At 43.6% G+C, this 22,126-nt stretch overlaps 1 protein-coding gene across 4 annotated transcripts in view; it reads left to right on the top strand.

Moving 5' to 3' along the window:
* The window catches only part of SNX25 (sorting nexin 25), an 84,000-nt gene that overhangs the window by 56,019 nt on the left and 5,855 nt on the right, over positions 1-22,126 (top strand). The window contains exons 8-15 of one of the 4 annotated variants that reach the window (XM_082680459.1): positions 1,513-1,785; positions 4,721-4,885; positions 7,932-8,063; positions 9,392-9,508; positions 11,112-11,252; positions 13,675-13,788; positions 17,810-17,974; positions 19,761-19,878. In XM_082680459.1, the coding sequence (XP_082536585.1) occupies positions 1,513-1,785; positions 4,721-4,885; positions 7,932-8,063; positions 9,392-9,508; positions 11,112-11,252; positions 13,675-13,788; positions 17,810-17,974; positions 19,761-19,878 (1,225 nt within the window). The remainder of the gene's footprint in view (positions 1-1,512; positions 1,786-4,720; positions 4,886-7,931; positions 8,064-9,391; positions 9,509-11,111; positions 11,253-13,674; positions 13,789-17,809; positions 17,975-19,760; positions 19,879-22,126) is intronic. The other 3 variants (XM_082680460.1, XM_082680461.1, XM_082680462.1) reach the window with 3 other exon arrangements.

A 22,126-nucleotide genomic window follows, 5' to 3' on the forward strand; every position in this document is an offset into this window, starting at 1 on the left:
CAGGTATACAGGTACATATATCCCCATATCTCCTCCCTCTTGCGTCTCCCTCCCACCCTCCCTATCCCACCCCTCTAGGTGGTCACAAAGCACCGAGTTGATCTCCCTGTGCTATGTGGCTGCTTCCCACTAGCTAGCTATTTTACATTTGGTAGTGTATGTATGTCCATGCCACTCTTGAGAGGCTTATTAAAGTAAGCGTAAACAGCACTATGTACATTAAATTACTCATTTGCACTTCATATGAATGTTGCTAGGGCTGAATACCAACTTAAAATACATCATAAATTACAAACTACTTTGGTTAAGGAACTAAATCCAGTCTCATAGTATTTTTAAATCTTCTTAGGAATGTCTTTCATTGTTCATTTATAAGCCACAAATTACCTCATTTTACGCAATATTATATTTGCCAACTTTATTACATATTTTATTTACCAGACTTGACTACAAGCTTGACTTTTGGCTGCTCTCAGAGGAATATTGAAAAGAGCAATCTAAAAAATTTTCCTAAACTACTGAAAACAAGTTGAAAAATGTCAATGCAATAAGAGGATATAGCTTCCTCAAATAGCTGTATTTTGACCTAGCAACACTGATTTGGATGTAAAACTTCCGGATTGTTTGTTGTATTCATAATATTCGTTAAGTCGTTTGTCTTCATTTTTTGCTACCGTCGAAGACTTTTCGTAACATTTCTAGAGTTAATAAGTTGTCTATAGCGGCAATGTAAAGGTTATGTTAATGAGATGTTTGCACTTCCGAATTAGGCTTAGTACACTTAGGCGGAGACCTTGTTTAAGACCAAGCTGTGTAATACAAGCTTGATTACAAGGTAGTAAGTCATCATTCTGAAGAATATTTCTCTTGCTTTCTTTAATTATACAATTATTATTTTTGTGGTACGCGGGCCTCTCACTGTTGTGGCCTCTCCCATTGCGGAGCACAGGCTCCGGACGCGCAGGCTCAGTGGCCATGGCTCGCGGGCACAGCCGCTCCGCGGCATGTGGGATCTTCCCGGACCGGGGCACGAACCCGCGTCCCCTGCATCGGCAGGCGGACTCTCAACCACTGCGCCACCAGGGAAGCCCTAATTATACAATTATTATATTGACTTTCTTCTGAAGTGAGAAGTTGGCATTTCTAATTATTTTTACTGGATGAAAAAGTCATACTGAATTTAGCTGATCAGTTGTATTCCTGTGGAGCTGAGATTTATGAGAAGGAATCCACTGCAAGAAGAGAACTGTTCTCATTCTTATTTTTTTCCTTCCAGCATTAAAAAGAAATTACATTTGTTAACTGTTCAACGTAAAGTGTTCCTTTTAAGGAACCAGTTGTTTTTTCAGAGTCTGACACTCACCCCTTGGCCCTGAATGTGCCCACAAAAGCCTTTGCACACTCATCCTACATTCTACATGTCTCCCTTCCACCTTTAAAATGCAGATAATTCAGAAGAAAATAGTTTTTCTCAGAGATGGTATTACTTTCTTCATCTTCCTGTCTTTTCAGAACGAAATTCCACAATTAGTTGGTGAAATTTACCAGAATTTCTTCGTGGAGAGCAAAGAAATATCTGTGGAAAAATCACTTTACAAAGAAATCCAGCAGTGTCTTGTAGGAAATAAAGGAATCGAAGTGTTCTGCAAAATCCAGGGAGACGTTTATGAGATGCTGAAGGATAGGTATTACCCTTCATTTATTGTCAGTGATCTGTATGAGAAATTGATGATAAAAGAGGAAGAAAAGCATGTCTCCCAGTTGATTTCCAACAAGGATGAAATGGTGAGTCATGTTTAACTTTCTGCTCCCTTTTGAGTGGATAAGCTTTGAATATGATTATGTGGGTGCAGACTTTGTGAGCCAGATTTGGTGTGCACCTCTATCTTTTGGCATACAGCACTTTTTTTTTTAAACATCTTTATTGGAGTATAATTGCTTTACAATGTTGTGTTAGTTTCTGCTGTACAACAAAGTGAATCAGCTGTACATATACATATATCCCCATATCCCCTCCCTCTTGCGTCTCCCTCCCACCCGTCTAGGTGGTCACAAAGCACCGAGCTGTGCTATGCGGCTGCTTCCCACTAGCTGTCTGTTTTACGTTTGGTAGTGTATACATGTCCTTGCCATTCTCTCACTTTGTCGCAGCGTACCCTTTCCCCTCCCCGTGTCCTCAAGTCCATTCTCTGCATCTTAGCATACAGCACTTTAAGTGGAACTTTAAGTTGAATTTCCTTGTTGCTTCTCGTCCTCACTTCTGTCTTTGTCCTTCTGACCAGCTGGGTACCACCAGCCGCTGCTGAGTCAGAGACCGCCCCCTGCTCTGTCTGCCTGAGACACAGCTGGGTTTGACTCCTGAAAAGTGAGGGCAGAAAATCTGTGGGGTGGGACATTTGTGACCAAGTAAGAGAATCATTAGCACAACAGTCCCGCTGGAGAACAGACAAAAAGGACGGGGAAGAAATGAGGAGAGGTAGAGGATGCAGGAGGAGTCTGCAGGAAATATTTTGGAGTTTAAAAAAAATCAGATGAAATTAAGATGTTTTGAAAGAAACCTTGTCCAGCCATGCCTGAAGTCTGATTTTCTTATAGTGTCCTGGGTCATTTTGGATAGCCCCAGTTGCCGTCTCCCTTTACTACTAATGACCTATATGAGTTTGAAGGTTTTGAAGGTACAAAGGAAAAGTGTTTTAGAATCACCTTATATAGAAAGATTGTAATTTATCTTGGATTCTTTCTTTCTGTCCAGTTCACTGTATCTCAAGCCCTGAGGAATCAGGTACTTGTTCATGATGGTATTAGAAGCAGATGTCTCTGAACTGTTGGTAAATTCATTCATTCAGACTTTTGAAAAAAAGTTTTGTTACTTGGTTCTTTACATTTTCAGTGTATAAAACCACTGAACTAATTGGTCCAAAACTCGTTACTCCTTGCATTTTATTTTTAGGATAGCACAGCTAAAACAAACCGATCTCTCTACCTCAGAAATTAAAATGGTTAATATTCAAATGTTGTGAAAAGTTTGTCCAAATCAATACCCAACAGATAAACTGAATAAGGACTTGAACTGACAGTTAATATGAAAGGTAATAAATAGTAAACAAACGTGAAAAAATGTGCATCTTCACCCAGCATTCAGAGCAGGGTGGTGTGTATCACTGATCTTTTGAAAGCTCCTACTCTTTGTTGCAGTAGTCCCACTTCTAGAAATTTATCCTATGAAAAGAACTAAAATGTAGGAAAAGAAAAGTTTATGCACAGTGGAGTTTATTTTAGGTTTTGGGAAGGCAAAAAAGCAGAATCAACCCATAGCAATAGGGGTATGCCTCAGTATATTATCAATTCATAGAATACTATGCAGCCATAGCAGTTATAACTTGGAAGACTACAATACCCTCAAATATACAGCCTTGTATATTATGTGAAAAAGGCAGAATACCCTCTTGAATGTATACAAGGAGTAGGACGATGTCATAATATATATACTCATGGACAAGGATTAGAAAGAATATACAAAAATGCTTGGTGTTCTGGGATTATTAATACTTTATTTTTCTTTGAAAAATTTCTTTTACTGTTTGTTACAATTAATAAAAATCAGACGAAAAAAATCTGGAAGAAAGTTAAGGAGTAAATGAACCAGAAGACAGTTCTCAGCAGTTCTTTCCATGCTGTTGCTGCTCATGAATCTAATGACTAATATGCTATTTGCTGGTAATCTGTTCAGGTTTTTCCAAACTCTGTGGTCCTTTATGAATCTTAAGTCACTTTCAATGCTAACCATTTTACTTGTAAAATAATCTACCTGTTGATTAGTAAAAATAAGGACTGAGCAAAGTGTATACTGAAAATACTTTCACTAGTGGGAATTTGGGAATTCTATTTTAATGTATTCGTAGGTTCTGAAGATTAAGACACGCACATCTTTTTTTAATTTATTTTTATTTATTTATTATTTTTGGCTGTGTTGGGTCTTCGTTGCTGTGCGCGGGCTTTCTCTAGTTGCGGCAAGTGGGGGCTACTCTTTGTTGCGGTGCGGTGGCTTCTCTTGTTGCGGAGCACAGGCCCTAGAGCACGGGGGCATCAGTAGATGCAGTGCATGGGCTCAGTAGTTGTGGCTCGTGGGCTCTAGAGCGCAGGCTCAGTAGCGCACGGGCTTATTTGCTCCGGGGCATGTGGGATCTTCCCAGACCAGGGCTCGAATCCGTGTCCCTTGCATTGGCAGGCAGATTCTCAACCACTGGGCCACCAGGGAAGCCTGGAAATTCTATTTTAAAGGGACACGCGTGAATTTTTCATAATATTCTTAGGAGCCCAAAAGGAAGCCAGGTCTTAGTGTTTTTTTGTCAAAATTTAGGCACAGAACATTTGGGTTGAGCTGGGAAGATAACTCAGTTGCCTTCCTTGTTCTGTGCAGGTTCCCTTGGGTATACCATTTGGGAAATAGTGGTGTGGCCTTTCGCTAGGCTATTAAATGTTTCTTTTTTTTCACTGCAATTCCAAATACCAGTTACTTTGATTCTAAATACTGGTCCTTTGCTTTTTCACTTAGCTGAGAAAAAACAGTCTACTTCTAGGCTTTCTACCATGGATTCGTAGTGGAATCCAGTGCTTTGGAGCAGTGTATTGTAATGATCTAGAACCTATACTATAGGTAATACTTAGGGAATATTCCACCACTATAAGATATGGTGGTTCATGTGACGTTTTCCCCCAGGACCCGGGAGGTGAGGCTGGTGAGGAATCTGTGGATGACGGCACCAGTCGAATTAATGAACAAACCAGTTTTGCTGTAAACAAACTACGAGAACTAAATGAGAAACTTGACTATAAGAGGCAAGCTCTAAATTCTATTCAAAATGCACCAAAACCTGACAAGAAGGTAACTCTTCTGCTTTCAAGATTGTCTTTAAAAGTTTCCATTTTTCTAATTTGATAAATAGTAGTTTTCAGTTTATGTTGAGAAGTGTTTCTTTAAAAAGAATTTCAACTCTAAGATCCATTGGCTTTTTTTTGTTTTTGTTTTTGCTTCTAGTATAGAATTAGCAAAGCATTTGTCTTTTATCTATTATGATTTGGGGTTCTTTCCCATCCTCAGCTGTAACTCTGTGTCTTTTGTCCGACTTGCCTACAGTGCCTTTGGGGAAGGGGCTGAGCTTCCCCTTGTGCCACAGTTGTTTCTGGAAGTGAGTTAACTCTGCAAGGACAGTCTTAATTTTTTTCTTTTGAACACTGCAAGTACAACTTAGAGCACCTCACAGAATTATGCAAGAAATACATTGTTTCGCTAGAAACCAACAGAATTTGAAAGTTTAAAAAATGTAAACAGCATCTCACTGTGGTATTCCTCACACCCAAGGGGTGGTGTGGCTTTCTGCTTTGTGTTCATGCCTCTTTGGTGGAAAAAGGAGGCTTCCCTAATGTAGGGAGGAATGGCTGGCACTCCTTGCTTCCCCAAAGTGATCTCCTCTGGCCCTTTTCGAATGTGCGTTCAGAAGCCTGAGCGATGAGTAAGTGCAGGAGGCTGTGCTGGTCACCATGAAGAATCAGTGAAACAGAGTCTAACACCTGCCCTTGGGGAGCAAATGTGCTGACTGTGGAACCAAACATTACAGCCCTTACTGATGATAAACTGCAGGATGTGCTTCCTGCAGGCTTTCTGAGGAGGGTCCTTGTGGGCTGCATGTTTAGGAGAGTTGAACATGCAGCCATGAGGCAAAGTTGAGGCAAAGCTGCTGTCCTCAAACTACAGAGTTGCATAACCTTATAGGTTTTCTCATTAAAAGAGATCCAAGGAGACGGTGAGCACAGAATTTTTTAAAAATTATTTATTTTTTAAAATTGTAGCCAAGTATACATAACATAAAATTTACCTTGTGTACAGTTCACTGGCATTAAGTATGTTCACATTGTTATATAACCAGCACCATCCATCTCCCGAATTCCTTTTCATCTTGCAAAACTGAAACTCTATACCCAGTAAACAGTAATTCCCCATCCCTTACCCCCAGTCCCTGGCAACCACCATTCTCCCTTTGCCTCTTATGAATTTAACTACTCTAAGTACCTCCTGTGAGTAGAATCATTCAGTGTTTGTCCTTTTGTGACTGGTTTGTTTCCCTTAGCATAACGTACTCAAGATTCATCCATATGGTAGCATGTGTCAGAATTTCATTCCTTTTTAAGGCTAATATTCAATTGCATGTATATACAACATTTTGTTTATTCATTTATCCATTGATGGACACTTGGTTTGCTTCCACATTTTGGCTATGGTAAGAAATGCTGCCTTGAACATGGATGTACAAATATCTCAAGACCCTGCTTTCACTTCTTTGGGGTATTGCTGGGTCATATGGTAGTTCTGTTTTAATTGTTTAGGAATCTCTGTATTGTTTTCCATAGTGACTGCACCGTTTTACCTTCTGACCAGCAGCACATAAGGGTTCCAGTTTCCCAGTATCCTTACTGGCACTTGTTACTTTCTGGGGTTTTTTTTGTTTTTTTTTTTTGTGGTATGCGGGCCTCTCACTGTTGCGGCCTCTCCCGTTGCGGAGCACAGGCTCTGGACGCGCAGGCTGAGCCTGCGTGCTCCGCAGCATGTGGGATCTTCCCGGACCATGGCATGAACCCGTGTCCCCTGCATCGGCAGGCGGACTCTAAACCACTGTGCCACCAGGGAAGCCCACTTTCTGTTTTTTGATAGCATTTGTTCTAATGGGTGTGAGGTGGTATCTCATTGTGGTTTTGATTTGCATTTCCCTAATGATTAGTAATGTTGAGCATCTTTTTATGTGCTTTTTGGCTATTTGTTTTCTCTGGAGAAATGTCTATTCAAGTATGTTGCCCATTTTTGAATCAGGTTGTTTTTTGTTGTTGAGTTTTAGGAGTTCTCTATATATTCTGGATATCAGCCCCCTATCAAATAAGTGATTTGCAAATATTTTCTCCCATTCTGTGAGCTGCCTTTTTACTGTGTTGATAGTGTTCTTTGCACAAAAGTTTTAAAAATTTATGCAGTCCATTTGGCCTGTATTTTCTCTTGTTGCCTGTACCTTTGGTGTCATAGCCAAGAACTCATTGCCAATCCCGTGTCATGAAACTCCTCCATATTTTCTTCTGAGAATTTAATAGTTTTAGCCTTACGAGTAGGTCTTTGATCTATTTTGAGTTAACCTTTGTATATGGTATTATGTAAGGGCCCAACTCCATTGTTTTGCATGTGGTGATGATCCAGTTTTCTCAACACCATTTGTGGAAAAGACTGTCCTTTCCCACTTATGGTCTTGGCACCCTTGTTGAAAATCATTTGATCATATATGCAAAGGTTTATTTCTTGGCTGTCTATTGTATTCCATTGGTATATGTCTGTCTTTATGCCAATGGCATACTGTTTTGATTAGTGTAGCTTTGCAGTAAATTTTGAAATCAGGAAGTGTAAGTCCTTCAACTTTGTGGTTCTTCTTCAAGATTGTTTTGGCTATTCAGTTTCCCTTGAGATTCCACATGAATTTTAGGATGGATTTTTCTATTTGTGCAAAAACATCATTGGAATTTTGATAGAGATTGTGTTGAAACTGTGGATTGCTTAGGGTAGCATTGAGTCTTAGCAATATTTAGTCTTCCAGTCCATGAACATGGGATGTCTTTCCATTTACTTATGTCTCCTTTAATTTCTTTCATCAGTGTTCTGTAGTTTTCATCATAGAAGTCTTTCACCTCCTTGCTTAAGTTCATTCCTAAGTATTTTATTATTTTTATGCTATTGTAAATGGAATTGTTTTCTTAATTTCCTTTTTGAATTGTTCATTGCTGGTGTATAGAAACACAGCTGATTTTTGTGTGTTGATTTTGTATCCTGCTACTTTGCTGAATTGCATAGCATTTTAGATGGTTTCATGACTCCCAGGATGTTTTTCCTGTGGCAGATTGTTTCTAAGTTGAAGGAGGAAATAATTCTAATAGAGAAAGAACGCACAGAACTTCAGCTGCACATGGCAAGAACAGATTGGTGGTGTGAGAACCTTGGTATGTGGAAAGCCTCCATCACCAGTGGAGAGGTAGGTTTGTCTGCTTTTCTTCCCAGTTTATTAGGTATTTATTTCCAAAGTTTAAGTTTGACTTTATCAGACAAGATTTTGTTCCAAATAATTAAGGTTGGGAATAGAAAACTTATATTCATTCTTCTAGACTGCATTGGTCTTGCCTTCCTCACCCCGTATTTTCACTCTGGTTCATGACTGGGAGCTGTTACTGGGTTGCCTGGTGTAGATCTGATCTCCCTCCACTTCAGACAGAAAGTTGTCCTTGTTCATTGGAATCATAAGCAACTTTCAGATAGGAACAATTAATGTCCTTGAATTACCAATTTACTTTTCCACTGAGGGTTGAAATAAAATGGAAAGCACTGCTTGAAATTTGGAGATGAAGAATTTTAAATGTGTTTCTGATTGATCCGTCCTGCTGACTTCAGTGGCTCAAATGTCAATAGCGCTCAGATCTTTAATAATGAATATGTTTTCCCTTGAAGTAGAAAATATTTTGCTATTCTCTGAGGGATATGGGACAATAGTTTTCAGAATACACTGTATCCCTTTTCTTTTGTCTGTAAAAATAATTTCATTTAAAGGAAAGATATTTGTATGCATTTACATTGTTAGTGTTGACAACTCCTTCCTTCCCACCTGCCCGACTGTTGAAACCTGGAGATGAAGGTCAGGTCCAGAGCACCTAGAGATGATGTTACTAAGTGAAGTAAGTCAGACAGAGAAAGACAAATATCATAATGATGTCAGTCATATGTAGAATCTAATTTTAAAAAATGATATAAATTAACTTATTTACAAAAGAAACAGACTCACAGATTTCTAAAAGAAACTTATGGTTACCGAAGGGGAAACATGGCGATGGGGCAGAGATAAAATAGGAGTTTGGGATGAACACACACACACTACTATATGTAAGATACATAACCAACAAAGACCTACTGTATAGCACAGGGAACTCTACTCAATATTCTGTGACAATCTATATGGGAAAACAGTCTGAAAAAGAATGAATATATGTATATGTATATGTATAACTTTGCTGTACATCTGAAACTAACACAACATTGTAAATCAACTCTCCTCCAATAAAATTAATTTTAAAAAAAAGAGAAAGTCCAGTCCACCGTATAGCACACAAATGACAAGATCCTGAGTAAGTCATTGTGACTGTTTGGCCCCATCATTGCCTCAAATGGTTGGTCAAATACTCAGCTCCTGAGACTTGCAAGGGCCCACCTGCCCAACTTATGTGTCCATCCCTGCTTTTCCCGTCAACTCAGTGGCCTGACACTCTTACCGGGGGAAGGGCTTAGAATTCACAGTCTTAAATTCCCTTCTAGTTTAGGCAGCAACACCACGCATGTTCTCCAGGAGCCAGCCTGACAGCACACGTGTTGCGTGAGAGCTTACCAAGTGCCCTTAGTGTGTCTTTGGTGCTTGTTGAGCCTCCCTTTCAGGTGAGCTGCAGGGCCAGATACCTTTCTTGAGGGGAGGGGAGGGCAGTGGGGAGGGAAGGTTGCACAGAGCCTGGAATACCGTGTACAAACGCTTGGTCACCGCAGATGGAGTTGCCTCTGGGATGGACATCTAGGAAGGGGGGAGCTCAGGGGATGTGATGTCAAAAGGTAACAGGAGGCCCTTGGAGGGCAGAGAACACACATTCTGTCACCTTCTCACCTTTGCGTAGAGCTGCCTCTGACGTTTCACAGTTTATTATAACTATCTTCCAAAGGCAAATACTGAGGGAGGGAGGAGAGGAGGAAAAACCCTCACGAGGCCCTTTGCCCTGGTGATCAGCTATCGCTCAGGGGCTTGCCGCGACCTTGGTTCCCGAAAAGATAACGGAAATGGACCCAGAGGGGTCACCTGACTGCCGAGAGTTCACGAAGCAGCCCCATGTGCGAACCTGTGAAGGATGTGTTTGCCTCGTGCCAGCCTCCCTGGAGCTCTGAGAGGGCTGAGCCGCCGTGAGCTGTGTGCTCGCCTCCACCCCCCGTCCTCACAGGGGCACGGTGATCCTACCTGGTGGGGCTCAGCCGGTGCTAGGCAAGTTCGCTGTCTCCTTCCCTTGCCTTTCTGTTGATTCTTCGTCTCTAATTTCGGTTCATGACACTAATTCAAGCTTAGATTCAATGTATTTCCTTTTTGTTTCTTCTCTCATCCATTTACATGAAGAGCAATGGTGGCTATTCTGAATTATGACAGGGTGTGTGTGTAAGTGTTTAAGAATTACCTTAAGTTGGGAGGTAGGGGAAATTAGGTCTCCCAATGTGAAATTTCTCGAAAATGGAAATCACAGCTTGTGGAATCCTGTATTAAACTGGGGAAACCCTCATCCTTCTCTGAGAGAGGTTTTGGTCTCTCACACCTGTTCGCTTCCTGTTAATTTGCTTTTTCAAGGAAACCCAGTTAGGATGTTAAGTCTGCTATATTAGTTTTCTTTTGCTGCACAACAAATTACCACACATTTCATGGCTCAAAACATCACCCATTTATTAGCTCACAGTTGTGTAGGTTGAAAGTCCAGCGCTGTCTGACTGTGTTCTCTGCATCATAAGGCTGAAATCAGGTTGTTGGCCAGACTGAGTTCTTGTCTGGAGAATCTGGGGAAAATCCACTTCCAGGTCCATTCAGGTCATTGGCAGGATTCAGTTCCTGGTGGTTGTGGGACTGAGGACTCTGTTCTTTTGCCGTCAGCACGATGTTGCTCTCAGTTCCTGGCAGCACTCCCAGACCCTTTCCGCATGGCCCTCTCCATCTTTACAGTGGCACATGTCAGACTTTTCTCGTGCTTCCTCTGATTCCTCTTCTGCTACTCACCAGAGAAATCCCTCTGCTTTGAAAGGGCCCACATGGTTAGGATTAGGCCCTAGTTTAAGGTTGCTTGTCCATGTGGCATGCCCTAACTGCCAGAATAGAACCCATCATTTTCAAGTCCTGGGGACTGTGTGGGGCATACATGCCAGGGAGAGGGAGATCCTGGGGGACACTTAAACGTCTTGCCTACCGTATCGCTCACTGTGCTTTTCGTTGCTGTTGTGTTCGTCTGTTTTTTCCAAGGTTACAGAAGAGAATGGTGAACAAATGCCCTGTTACTTTGTTATGGTAAGCTTACAAGAAGTTGGAGGAGTTGAAACTAAGAACTGGACAGTCCCCAGAAGGCTCAGTGAGTTTCAGAATTTACACCGGAAACTTAGTGAGGTATGAATTCTTGTGAACACAGATTTAGAATAACTGAAGAAGAGATTTAAGCGCTCATTTCAATTTTTACACACAAAGAAACGGATTCATCTTTCTCCTTTGCTGTTGATACTGGCAAAGTGGCATTTTCAGCTTGACGTTTAGAAATTTACTTGAAGATCAACCATCTAGTCTAGTCTAAATCCTTCAGGATAGATAATTGTCTGACCTCCGTTGTATCCCCCAGAACCCCAGAGCTGGAGGAGAGCTGGGGAGCATCGATGGCCATTGGTTTCAGAGCTGCCAGTTGTGACCCACTGCGGGTAGTGAGATCAGTTCTGGGTTGCAGCAATAGAAAGAGGATAGAATATATTGCATTTCATCACATAAAGGAATTGCATCAGTAGAGTGCGGTGGTTGAGAGCACAGACTCTGCAGCCAGGCTGCTCGAGTTTGGATCCAGTTTTGATCCTCGCTTTACTATTTACCAGCTCTGTGACCTGGACCTGTCACTCTATCTCTTTATACCTCTTTTTATTAATATCTGTATTCTACTGATACTAATAGTGCCTTCCTTACCTATCTCACAGAGCTGTTGTAAGAATGAAGGGAATAAGCGTGTACAGAGCATTTAGAAGAACGTGCTGCACATAGTAAACATTATTTGTTTTTATTAGTAGTAGTTACAGTAGTAGTAGTAATGAGCACTGTTTCATGGTACTTTTGCTTCGGTTTTATGGGTGTGTATATTATAAGTATGGGTGTGTATATTGCATAGATGGATGTGTGTATGTCTGGGTGTGTGTATTGTATGTCTGGGTGTGTATACGTTTGGGTATGTGTACTGTTATGTCTAGGTGTGTGTACTATATAATATATGGATGCATGTATCTGCATGTGCATTGTGGGTTGCAATGTGGTATGTATTTCCTACTGTGGATTTTAGTTTAAAATGTTTGAAAGCTACTAATCTAGGTCAGTTCTTTTATTTGATAGATGAGGGAACGTGATCCCAGAGAGTTTAACTGACTCGTAGTAGGATGTATACATAACGGCCAAAGCAGGACTAGAATCCAGGTTGTCTTAGTTTCCATTCACGATTTTCCCATTTTTCTCAGGAGTTGCATCTTCTCTAACTCTCCATCTACTGGAGCTAATTGCCCTTTACGCCAGCAATTAAAGTGTTCTTCAGTTGTTTCTACCTTCATTTAAGTCCATTTTTCTCTTGCTCAGAATGAACTGATGCTGGTAAAACCCTACGGTCACCTCTCAGACCCTTCTTTTGCAAAGGAAATATGTCTGTTTCCTTTCACCTTTTCTTCTAGGGTGATTTTTTAAAAACACTTTTAATCAGTAATTTCTATCAAGAACAATTGCTCTGAAGCGTTAGAGGAAACAAGCCTTATAAAATTTCACGTCTGTCCTTTTGTCTCATTATATTTCTTCCTCTGTGGCCTGATTCCTGGGTTCTTCTCTCACCTTTGGCATTTCGTATTGTGTGAGTTTTTTTCTTTTCTTACTTACTTTCTTTTTTTTGGAGTTTTCATTTCTTGAAAGAACTCTTCCTGTTAACAGCTGTGATAGGTCCCTGTCGGGGCTGCTGTGACCCTGAAAACAGTAGGAGGGAAGGCCGTTGCAGGCACTCTGTGCTCACTTACTTTTCAGCACCAGTGATCTAGTCAGCATATTCCAGTGGCCCCAGTGCCTTAGTGAAGAGGCAGCGTCTGGAGCATTTGGAACCCACTGTCCTCCCGGCGTCTGAGGGGCAGGCTGCAGAGTCCTGCGGGCACTGAGGCCAGACTTGATGGCCAGATGGATGTGGGTTTCAGCCCCGATCCTCAGTTGTCCCATATGTAAAGTAGGGGTGACTCAGAGCCGTTACACACACCCAGCCTCTAGCACAGTGCCTGGCAAAATGCAGGATTTAATCCACAGAGGGAAGTTTATTATCTGTTAACATACTTTATTATTATTAATATATTTACATTCTGCAGTTTGCCCTTGAAAGGCAGTGATAAAGCTACAACCTGAGTTATTCTTTCTCTCCATGGTCTTCTTTTGTCAACCCTGATAACTTTTTACAGAGATGTTGTAAACAGAGCACATTCTAAGAGAAAAGTTCTTGCTGGGAGCCACGTGTCCGTACCCCACACACTGTGCTCCGTGCCTGTGGTGCAGACCCACCTTCCCAGCCCAGCTCCACAATTTCCAGCTTCCAGGCGTTTGTAAGTCCAGGGACAGGCGTTAGCTTTTTTCGTCACATGTCCTGTTCCTCCGGATTCCTTGAGCCTGGTTAGAACAGGGAGGTTTTCAAGGTCTTCAGTCTCAGAGGAACCTAGTATAGGAAGAGGATACTCGGTTTGTTCTTATTAAAAATCTAAAATTTTTTTAAAGATTTAAATGTAATTTCAATATACTAACATTTAATTTTTTTCCCTCACAGTGTTTCCCTTCTTTAAAAAAAGTCCAGTTGCCTTCTCTTAGCAAGCTGCCTTTCAAATCTGTAGATCAAAAGTTTATGGAAAAGTCAAAGAATCAATTAAATAAGTTTTTACAGGTAAGCAAACTTTCTGGATATGGGAGGAAAATTAGTTATTTGGGGGTTATTGGGGGTTGAACCGTCATCATTCTCAGAGTTTGCCTGTTTGCTTCCTGTTCTCACAGGTCAGGACAGATCCTCAAAATATCTTTGGTTTTGGGTTCTGGGGTTTGTTTGTTTTTTGGTGATATATGTATGTATATATGTGTATATATATGTATACTCTAGAGACAGAAAATGCAGATACCATGTGTACGGCTTTCTCCAGTTTCACAAACTGGACACACCCTCATAACTAGCACCTAGTCCCAGAGACAGAGTGTCACCAGTCCCGCCAGTGTCACCACAGGTGACCGTGGTCCCGACTCACGACCATGCGCTTACAGCTGGTTTTGAACTTCACATGAGTGGAGTCACAGGGCGTGGACTCCCTTCACTCAGGATCGTGGGCCTGAGGTCCTCCCATAGGGCTATTTCAGTTGCAGACCGTTCTTTGATTTCATTTTTGTTCTCGTTTTCATTGTTGAATGGGCTTCTCCTGGCGTGAAACCCCTGCAGTCTGTTCATGCTCTTGTTGATGGGCGTTGGGAGAGTTTCCAGGTGGAGGCTATTAATAAGCTGTCAGTGCTTGTCTTTCGGTGAATAGCTGCTGGGGAATCCCTAGGCATTTGGGGTTTTCAGTTTTTGTGAGTGGTCGTAGCGGTTTGTACACTCTCACCAGCGGCATGCAGGCTTCTGTTCACTCCACACTGGACGGTTTCTTTTGTGAAGTTAAAGTTGTGTCTGCTTTTCAGTCGTGTTGCCTGTCTTTTCCATATCGCTTTGCAGGAGTTTCGTGTGTGTTTTGGATGTGCATCTCTTGTCAGAGCAGATGTGCTGTGGCTATCTTCTTTCTGTGGGTTGCCTTTTCAGTCTCTTAATGAGCATAAGTTCTCAATTTTAATTTAGTCCAATTTATCCATTTTTTTTCCTTTTGTGGTGAATGTCTTTTGTGCTTGTGGAGAAATCCTTGCCTACTGCAAGGTTCTAAAGGTAGTTTCCTTATTTCCTCTAAACGCATAACTGGTTTCTTTCACTCTATCTTTAGAACATAAGACCGAACAAAGGTATACTGTCTTCAGTAGCAAACCACTATTTATTTTTTCCTTAGGTGGGGCCTCTGTATTCAGGGTCTTGTTAAGTTGCTCACACCACAGCCCCCAAAGCCCGTATAGTTCTCGGGGGGCATGGACCTTTGCCTTGTGAAACACTTTTTGCCAGTGCAGTAGTAGCTAGAAGTCCTGAGACTTAATAATGGATGTTGCCAAATTCTTAGTAAAGGTTATGTTATATTCAGTTGGACCAGGGTGTGAATCATAGTTAAAGTAGGTACATTTTAGCTGGAGTTCCCTTGCAAGTGTTCCTAACTATTTTTCTCTCATATATTCATCTCTCTCTAAATATATATGTATTTTTTATAAATATATAAATCTGTGTGTGTGTGTGTATATATATATATATATATGTATGTATATGTATATATTTCCCTCAGGAAATAAAATAATTGCACCTTTGAAAAACTTTCCGAGTTTAATTATGGCAGAACTGGGATAGAGAATCATTAATGTTTAAATGCTATTACAGGAGAGAATTTAAAACTGAAATATTACCATCTCGTTGCTGATTCAGAACGTCTAGGAAATATTAAACCCACTCAAGCATTGTACCTGATTAAATTGTTCAGATGAACTAAAGGTCTTGTTTGTGAAACGAATATGTATTATTCAAAATCGAAGCTTGTGAAGCCCCACGTGTGTAGCTCTGGGATCTTGCAGCTGATGCTTCCGTTTCCTTCCAGCCTCTGCTGTTGGGGGAGGGAGGGTCTCGGGTTGTCTGGCGCTTCCAGCCCTTCAGCTGCCTTTCCAGTTGTGCTGCAGAGACTGGGGTGCCCCCTGCACTTTTGGGGATGCAGGGAGGGGTCACTTGTGCCCCTGTTGGGTTGCTGGTGATGGAAATGGGTTAGTGATTCCTGCCCTGGTGCCAAGAGAAGCATGTGCTCTGTGCTGCCAGTAGGTGGCGTGGGTGAGGCTGGGGGCGGGGACCATCTGCCTGAAGAGGTGGAAGGGGCATCTCAAGGGGCCATTTGTCTTTTGATCAAGAGGATTGTAAGTCAGAAAGTAATGGTTTAAATTGCTTTTCATTTCCTCAAAGACTTCACGTGAAAGTGCTCACTATTTAATAACTTTAGGTAGATTACACAGCAAACTGAAGTTTCAAAATATCATCCCACCAGCTGCAGACAGGAAAAGCAAGATGCAAAAGGTTTAGTCTGAAAGGCAGATATTATTAGGTCCACAGGACCTTCCAGAAAAGAGGATTCCATTGAGTGTGTGTTTGTGTGAGTATTTATATATGACACATGGTTCCCTTCGAGGTATAGTGATAATAGATAGTAATCCAGCCAGTCGTCCCTCACACACAGGCAGCTTACTCTAGCCGTCCCCGCAGTAGTGCGGCACCCACTTCTGGGTGTGCACGTGCTGTTCGCTCTTCCTGGAATGTTTTACTCTCCTCATCTCACACTGACTAGTCCTCTTAGAGACTCCACCTGTGTAGGACAACGTGCTCTAAGCCTTTGGGGGGAAGGAGTGGGAATTAGGATTATATTCTCAGCTTGAAGATGTGATAATATCCCAATTACACCTTGCCCCATAGACATAATCTTTGAGAACATTTCTAAGTTCTCATACATGTTCAATTTGGTTACTTTCCCTCATGATAGTATATAACTTAGTCCAAAGACTTGTCATCCTTAATGATTTCCTTAGTTACGTTGATTGCATTATTTGAGACTTAGCATTGGTTATCATTTGCTACTATTTGATAAAAGAGTGCTGGAGTGGAGATTAGCTAAAGGAAATCAAGGTGGAGGGAGGCTGTCTCACTCCTAACCCACCCTCACGTGCAGCTGAGCATCTAATGCTCTACAAAAGGAATAAAGGCTCGGGGGCCTGCCTGGGAAGGCAGTAGTGACCCCAACTGCCTGTCCCCTAAATCTCCTTCCCCACGTCTGAGGCAGAACCTCCATCTTCAGGCCAGTCTTCCGCAGGACACAGGAAGCTGACGACCACTGGAATGCGGTGGGGGGGTGCCCGGGACCCCCGTCCCCAGTGTGGCACTATTGGGGTGCTCGGAGGTGCTTTTCTAGGGAGGGTCACAGGGTTTATCAGATTTCAAGCTTCGTCTGAGCAAACATAATGTGAACGTCATGGACCAACTCCTCTGGGACCAGAATGTAGCCTGTTCTCCCAGCAGAGAGGGTTCTGCCATCAGAACCCCAGTGTTCCAGCCCCCCAGGGAGTTACATCATCCATGGGGCAGGATTTCTCATTGGTTCATTTATTCCTAAACCCTGTATCTGTGAGCACCAGACATTTACGCGTTCTGTGGTCACACTGTTAATTTTCCTGTCTTACCAGTAGTACTTGCTTCATACGTCAACTTGATGCACGTTCTCCCTTCCTTTCTCCTAAGGCCAGAGAACATGAGCACATTTCCAGTTTATGGGCCAATAAAAACAGTTATAAAATTATGTAAACATACGCTGCCTGGGGAAGGTGGAGCACAGGGACAGAAAACTACTGGCTGCCAGGCAGTTACCACCACGTGACAACCCAAAGCTCTTTTTTCAGCTCATGTACAAAGTCCGCACGCACGTAGCCATGAAAGGGTTGGGTGGGATCCTTGTGTAGTGTGCGGAAAACACCCATGACTTTTGAAGGCGGCAGCCCCCGGACCCGCAGGCAGTTTGCACAGTGAGACTTCACGTCGCCCTGAGCACGAGCAGGGCGCTCCAGTTAACCCACAGAGTGCAGTTTGCCATCAAGCTCGGTGAGAACTCATCTAATATATTTTATTTCAGGAGGAAAGGGAAGTGGTTTTAGGTTCAGAATTACGATGAAAGTAAATTTCCCGGGACAGTCAACTCTGCCTTCACTCCTCGTGGCTCCCAGCTCACAGACGAACCACGCAGGAGGCATTAATCCTCTTTCTCCCACAGAATCTGCTTTCAGATGAAAGACTGTGTCAGAGTGAAGCACTTTATGCCTTTTTGAGCCCTTCTCCTGACTACCTCAAGGTTATTGACGTGCAGGGGAAAAAGTCCACGTTTTCATTATCCTCATTTCTGGAAAGACTCCCTCGCGACTTCTTCTCCCATCAGGAGGTGAGCTGTCTGAAGGTTGTACGTTTTTGAAGCATATTTAAGCACACGTCTTCTGGAGGCTGTTTGATGTGGCAGGTGTTTGTGGAAGGCCTGCTACAGATGGGGAGGAAGCAAATACCTTGAGTCACCATTGCTGTCATATTTGGGGACAGGGTTGATAACAAGGTAGGTGAGTGGCATGTGGATGGAGGTTCTGTGGGAGGCCCTCTGCGGAAGGTGGCCTGGCCGGCGCCCAGGACGGGGGCCGGCACCGCAGAGGGCTTGGAGCTAACGTTGAGGTTCAGGAGCAGAGGGTGCGTGTGCGGAACAGTCAGCAGGTCTTTGGGCCGAGGGGAGGCTTCGGGAGCGTGCGCTGAAGGAAATGAGGCCGAGGGTAGGAGGAGGGGCAAGGCCGCCGCGCTGAGGAGTTTAGGTTTTATCTGAAGGAATGGAAAGCCGTGTCACGTCCTGAAGCACGATGCACCTCGCAGTGATGCGGGTGGGTGAAGGAGTGAATAGACAGGCTGCAGACATTTGCCATCTCATGCCTGGCCCTCGGGCTTCCCTCCAGGGGCCCCTGACTTGGCTGAGGCCTGCGGCCCCTCGTTTGGCTCTCCAACAAGCTGCACGAGACCATCTCCGAAATGTGGCGTCTCCTTAGTTCAATGCCAGACGCCACCGCCTCTTCACCAGAATTGGTTTAACGAGCTTGGACAGAGGGAAGTAACCGTGGAAAGGAGCATCTGCTTTGCCGCGTCCTGAGCTGGAGCAGAGCCCACGAACCACAGGGTTCCGCCTGCCTGCCTGCCTCCCTCCCTCCTGGGCACCTCCCCGCCTCTTTCCTGCACGCCACACGTGTCACGTCTGGCCGTACTTGGCCCCTCCCCTCTGTCACCTCCCATTTATCCCTGCACCTCTTGGGATTCACCCTGTGGCCCAGTCACTCCGGGAAACTGCTCTCGGCAGGAGGAAGGCCAGTGGCCGACCGGCAGCCTCCTGCAGCCTCTGATGCTGCTGGACGTGCAGTGAAGCTGGGGGTGCCCCTCCGGCCGCTGACTTCTCAGCCCTCTGCTCTGCTCTGCTCATCACGCCTCCAAGGCCCTGTCGTTGGGCCGCTGCTTGTTCCCGCAGCCTCAGCTGCCCCCCGCACACATCCGAGTGAACTTCCTCAGCTGTCCTTCCACTGCCTGACGTCTGCACCCCTGTTGCAGCTCTTCACCCTGCTTGGAGAAGCAGCCACGTGCATGCTGGCCACCTCCCCGCAGAGCTAAGGGCCTCTCAAAGTCGGGATCCACATCACACTCGTTGGCACTAGCCTGGTGCCTGGCATAAATGAGTTTTCAACGGAAATTTGCTGATACGCAGATCAAGAAGTGAGACTAGCTGAAGTACAGAATAAAAGCTTGAATCAGAGCTTTAAAAATAACTAAATTACTTTAAATTATACATGTCTTTAAAAAAACAGTGAATTTAAAATATTTCAAGTTAAAAAGGCTTCCTTTTAAAACTCAAAATGGTTAGAAAGCTGTTTTGTTATCTCCGAATTCACTCCTCATTAATACAGTGACAGAGGCTTTTCAGAATTATTTTAGACCTTGAATGAGGCTTTAGGATCAAGCTATGCCCTGAGTTTAGATACACTTTGGCCTCTTTGTGAAAATGCATAGGTTTCTGCATGTAGGGAAGTTGAAGGATTGTGTGAGGTTGAACTATAAGTGCATCATTCGGAATTGACCCTGGGAGGAGAACGTATCACCTTCCTTGGATGAGTGACCTGCTGCTTCCTGTGACTTTACTGTTCCCCCAGGAGGAGGCAGAGGAGGACAGTGACCTGTCAGATAGTGGTGATGACGTGGATGGAAGGAAAGACTCTTTGGCTGAACCATGTTTCATGCTGATTGGGGAGATTTTTGAACTTCGAGGAAGTAAGCTTCTTTATTACTATTCAGTGGTTTTGCTGGTTAAGTGGTTACACACACACACACACACACACACACACACACACACACGTACAATATCCCTTTGTTCCTGAATCAGACATGTATTTATATTCATTCAGCAAATACTTTTACAGGCCAACCAGATACCAAAGCAGATTCTGAGGACACAACCTTAGGACAGATATCCCTGTACTCATGGAATTTAGGGTCCTGCTTTACCCTGCACCATGTTCCTCTGTATACAGAAAGCTTGAATGCTTTGAATTTCTTTTTATGTGACTTAGCATCGCCTCATTGCTTCATCACCAAAAGGTATACAAAAGTTAATTTTGCATAGCAGAGGAAGAGCCCTGTTGTTAAAGGTGAATATGTGGCCAGGGACGCAGGGACGCCCGAGCCTGCTTTCAGCCTCCTTTCCTCCCTAGAGGACTGGTCATCCGTGGAGGCGTGGGGGCATTTTGTCCACAGGGGACACTGGCATGTCTGGAAACAGTTTTGGTTGTCACAGCTCGTGGGAGGGTGCCGCTGGCATCTCGTGGGGCGGAGGCCAAGGGCGCTGCTAAAGCATCCTCCAGTGCACAGGACAGCCCCACAGCAAAGAGTTATCCTGTCCCAAACGACAGGAGTGCCAAGGTGAGGAATCCTACCCCAATAGTTCCTGAGGGGAGACGTACTTAGAAGAAACAAGAGCAAAAGGAGGATCAGAATACTCTTTTGTTAAGACCTGAGCAAGTGCCTCTCTCCCGAAGCAGTACCGGGGTGAAAGGTCAAACAGTACTTCTTGGCTTTAGTCTTGAGTCCTGAATAGGACTGTCTACCCGCCCTCACCTTCCACAGTCCCCAACCTGTAAATGGCGACGCCAGCATACTCGGTCACACCTGGAGCCTCGAGTCCTAGCTAGAGGTGTGCCAGGTGCCTAAAGGCACAGCTGAGCGCCTAGCAGAGGAAGCGCACAAGAGGAGCAGGGTTTCGCAAGGCACAGCAGTGCTCCAACCGGGAGCACGTTGCTCGGAGAATGTCCTGGGCTCTGCCCACTTGGATGAGCATCTTTTCCCTTTGGGCAAAGAAGGTGGGCTGGGAGTTGGTCCTATGCAGGAAGCCGGCTGTGCATTGGTTCTTATTTATATATCCCTTAACATGTCGCTTAAAGAATTCTTCGCAGATGAAGAAACTTCAAGTGCTTTTACAGGCTTGGGCGCGTCTTTTATGTCTTCTAATCCTTGGTATCTTTACAACGATTGATGCATAGTAGGTGATCAATGAAAATGCTTGGATGGATGGATGGATGAATGAATGAATAGGCAAGAAAATTTTCAGTGCCGGGATTGTTTTGGTCATTGAACTTTTTCTTCCTCTAAGCCAAATCTTAAAATAATCAGCAAACACTTTGGGAGCTTATGTTTTAGATATCGCTCCATAGGGGAAACAAAAATATCTCAGAGGTAGATTCTTTCTTCGGTGAATTTACAACATAATGGTTTCAAAAATGTAATTCACATTAAGCAATAGACACAAATTCTAAACTCCAGGCAGAGATTTATAGATAAGCATGTTCCTTTGAGCATAATTACAGTAAGGAAAAATTGGAACTAAGCTAAATTCAGAAATGGGTGATAGTTAAATTAAGAAATATCCACATGATGGAATATCGTCCAACTATTAAGGATCCTTGCAGATGAAAAAGCTATAGCTGGTCCGACACTTTAAGATGTGTGCTGGTGTTGAACTTGGTTCAGTACAGGCTGGAAAAAACAGTTCTCCCCCAAACCCAGAGGCTGGCTCCTCCACAGTGAAGTCTGCCCATTAAATCATGAGTCCTCCCCATGTCCCACAGAGTCGGTAAGAACGAGGAAGCACCGTCTTGGCCTTGGGTCAGCGTGTTCTCTGCGACACAAAGAGACTGAGAAGCCTGGTGGACGTGCCAGAGGCAGTCAGGGCAGGAGTAGGGCTCCAAGTCCTCTCTGTGGTGTGCATCTCCTCCCTCATGTGCACCTGCTCAGAATATTTGGTTTTGCTAGTGACTTTCCAGAGGGGAGTAAACAGAACATCATTGATAATGAGATGTGATATATTTGCCATCAGCAAAATCCTAGTGTTGCCGCAGCTGCCTCCATGGCCTCGAACGAATGAGTCCTTGGAAAGAATAATGGGGCTATTCTGTGTTGGAGTGGGGGACTAGGGAAGGGCAGGAAGATGTCGTAGAGTCAGGGGCATCAGTGATGGGAGAGAATC

The sequence above is a fragment of the Grampus griseus genome, assembly GCF_964374135.1.
Source record: "Grampus griseus genome assembly, chromosome: 21".
Lineage (NCBI taxonomy): Eukaryota > Metazoa > Chordata > Mammalia > Artiodactyla > Delphinidae > Grampus > Grampus griseus.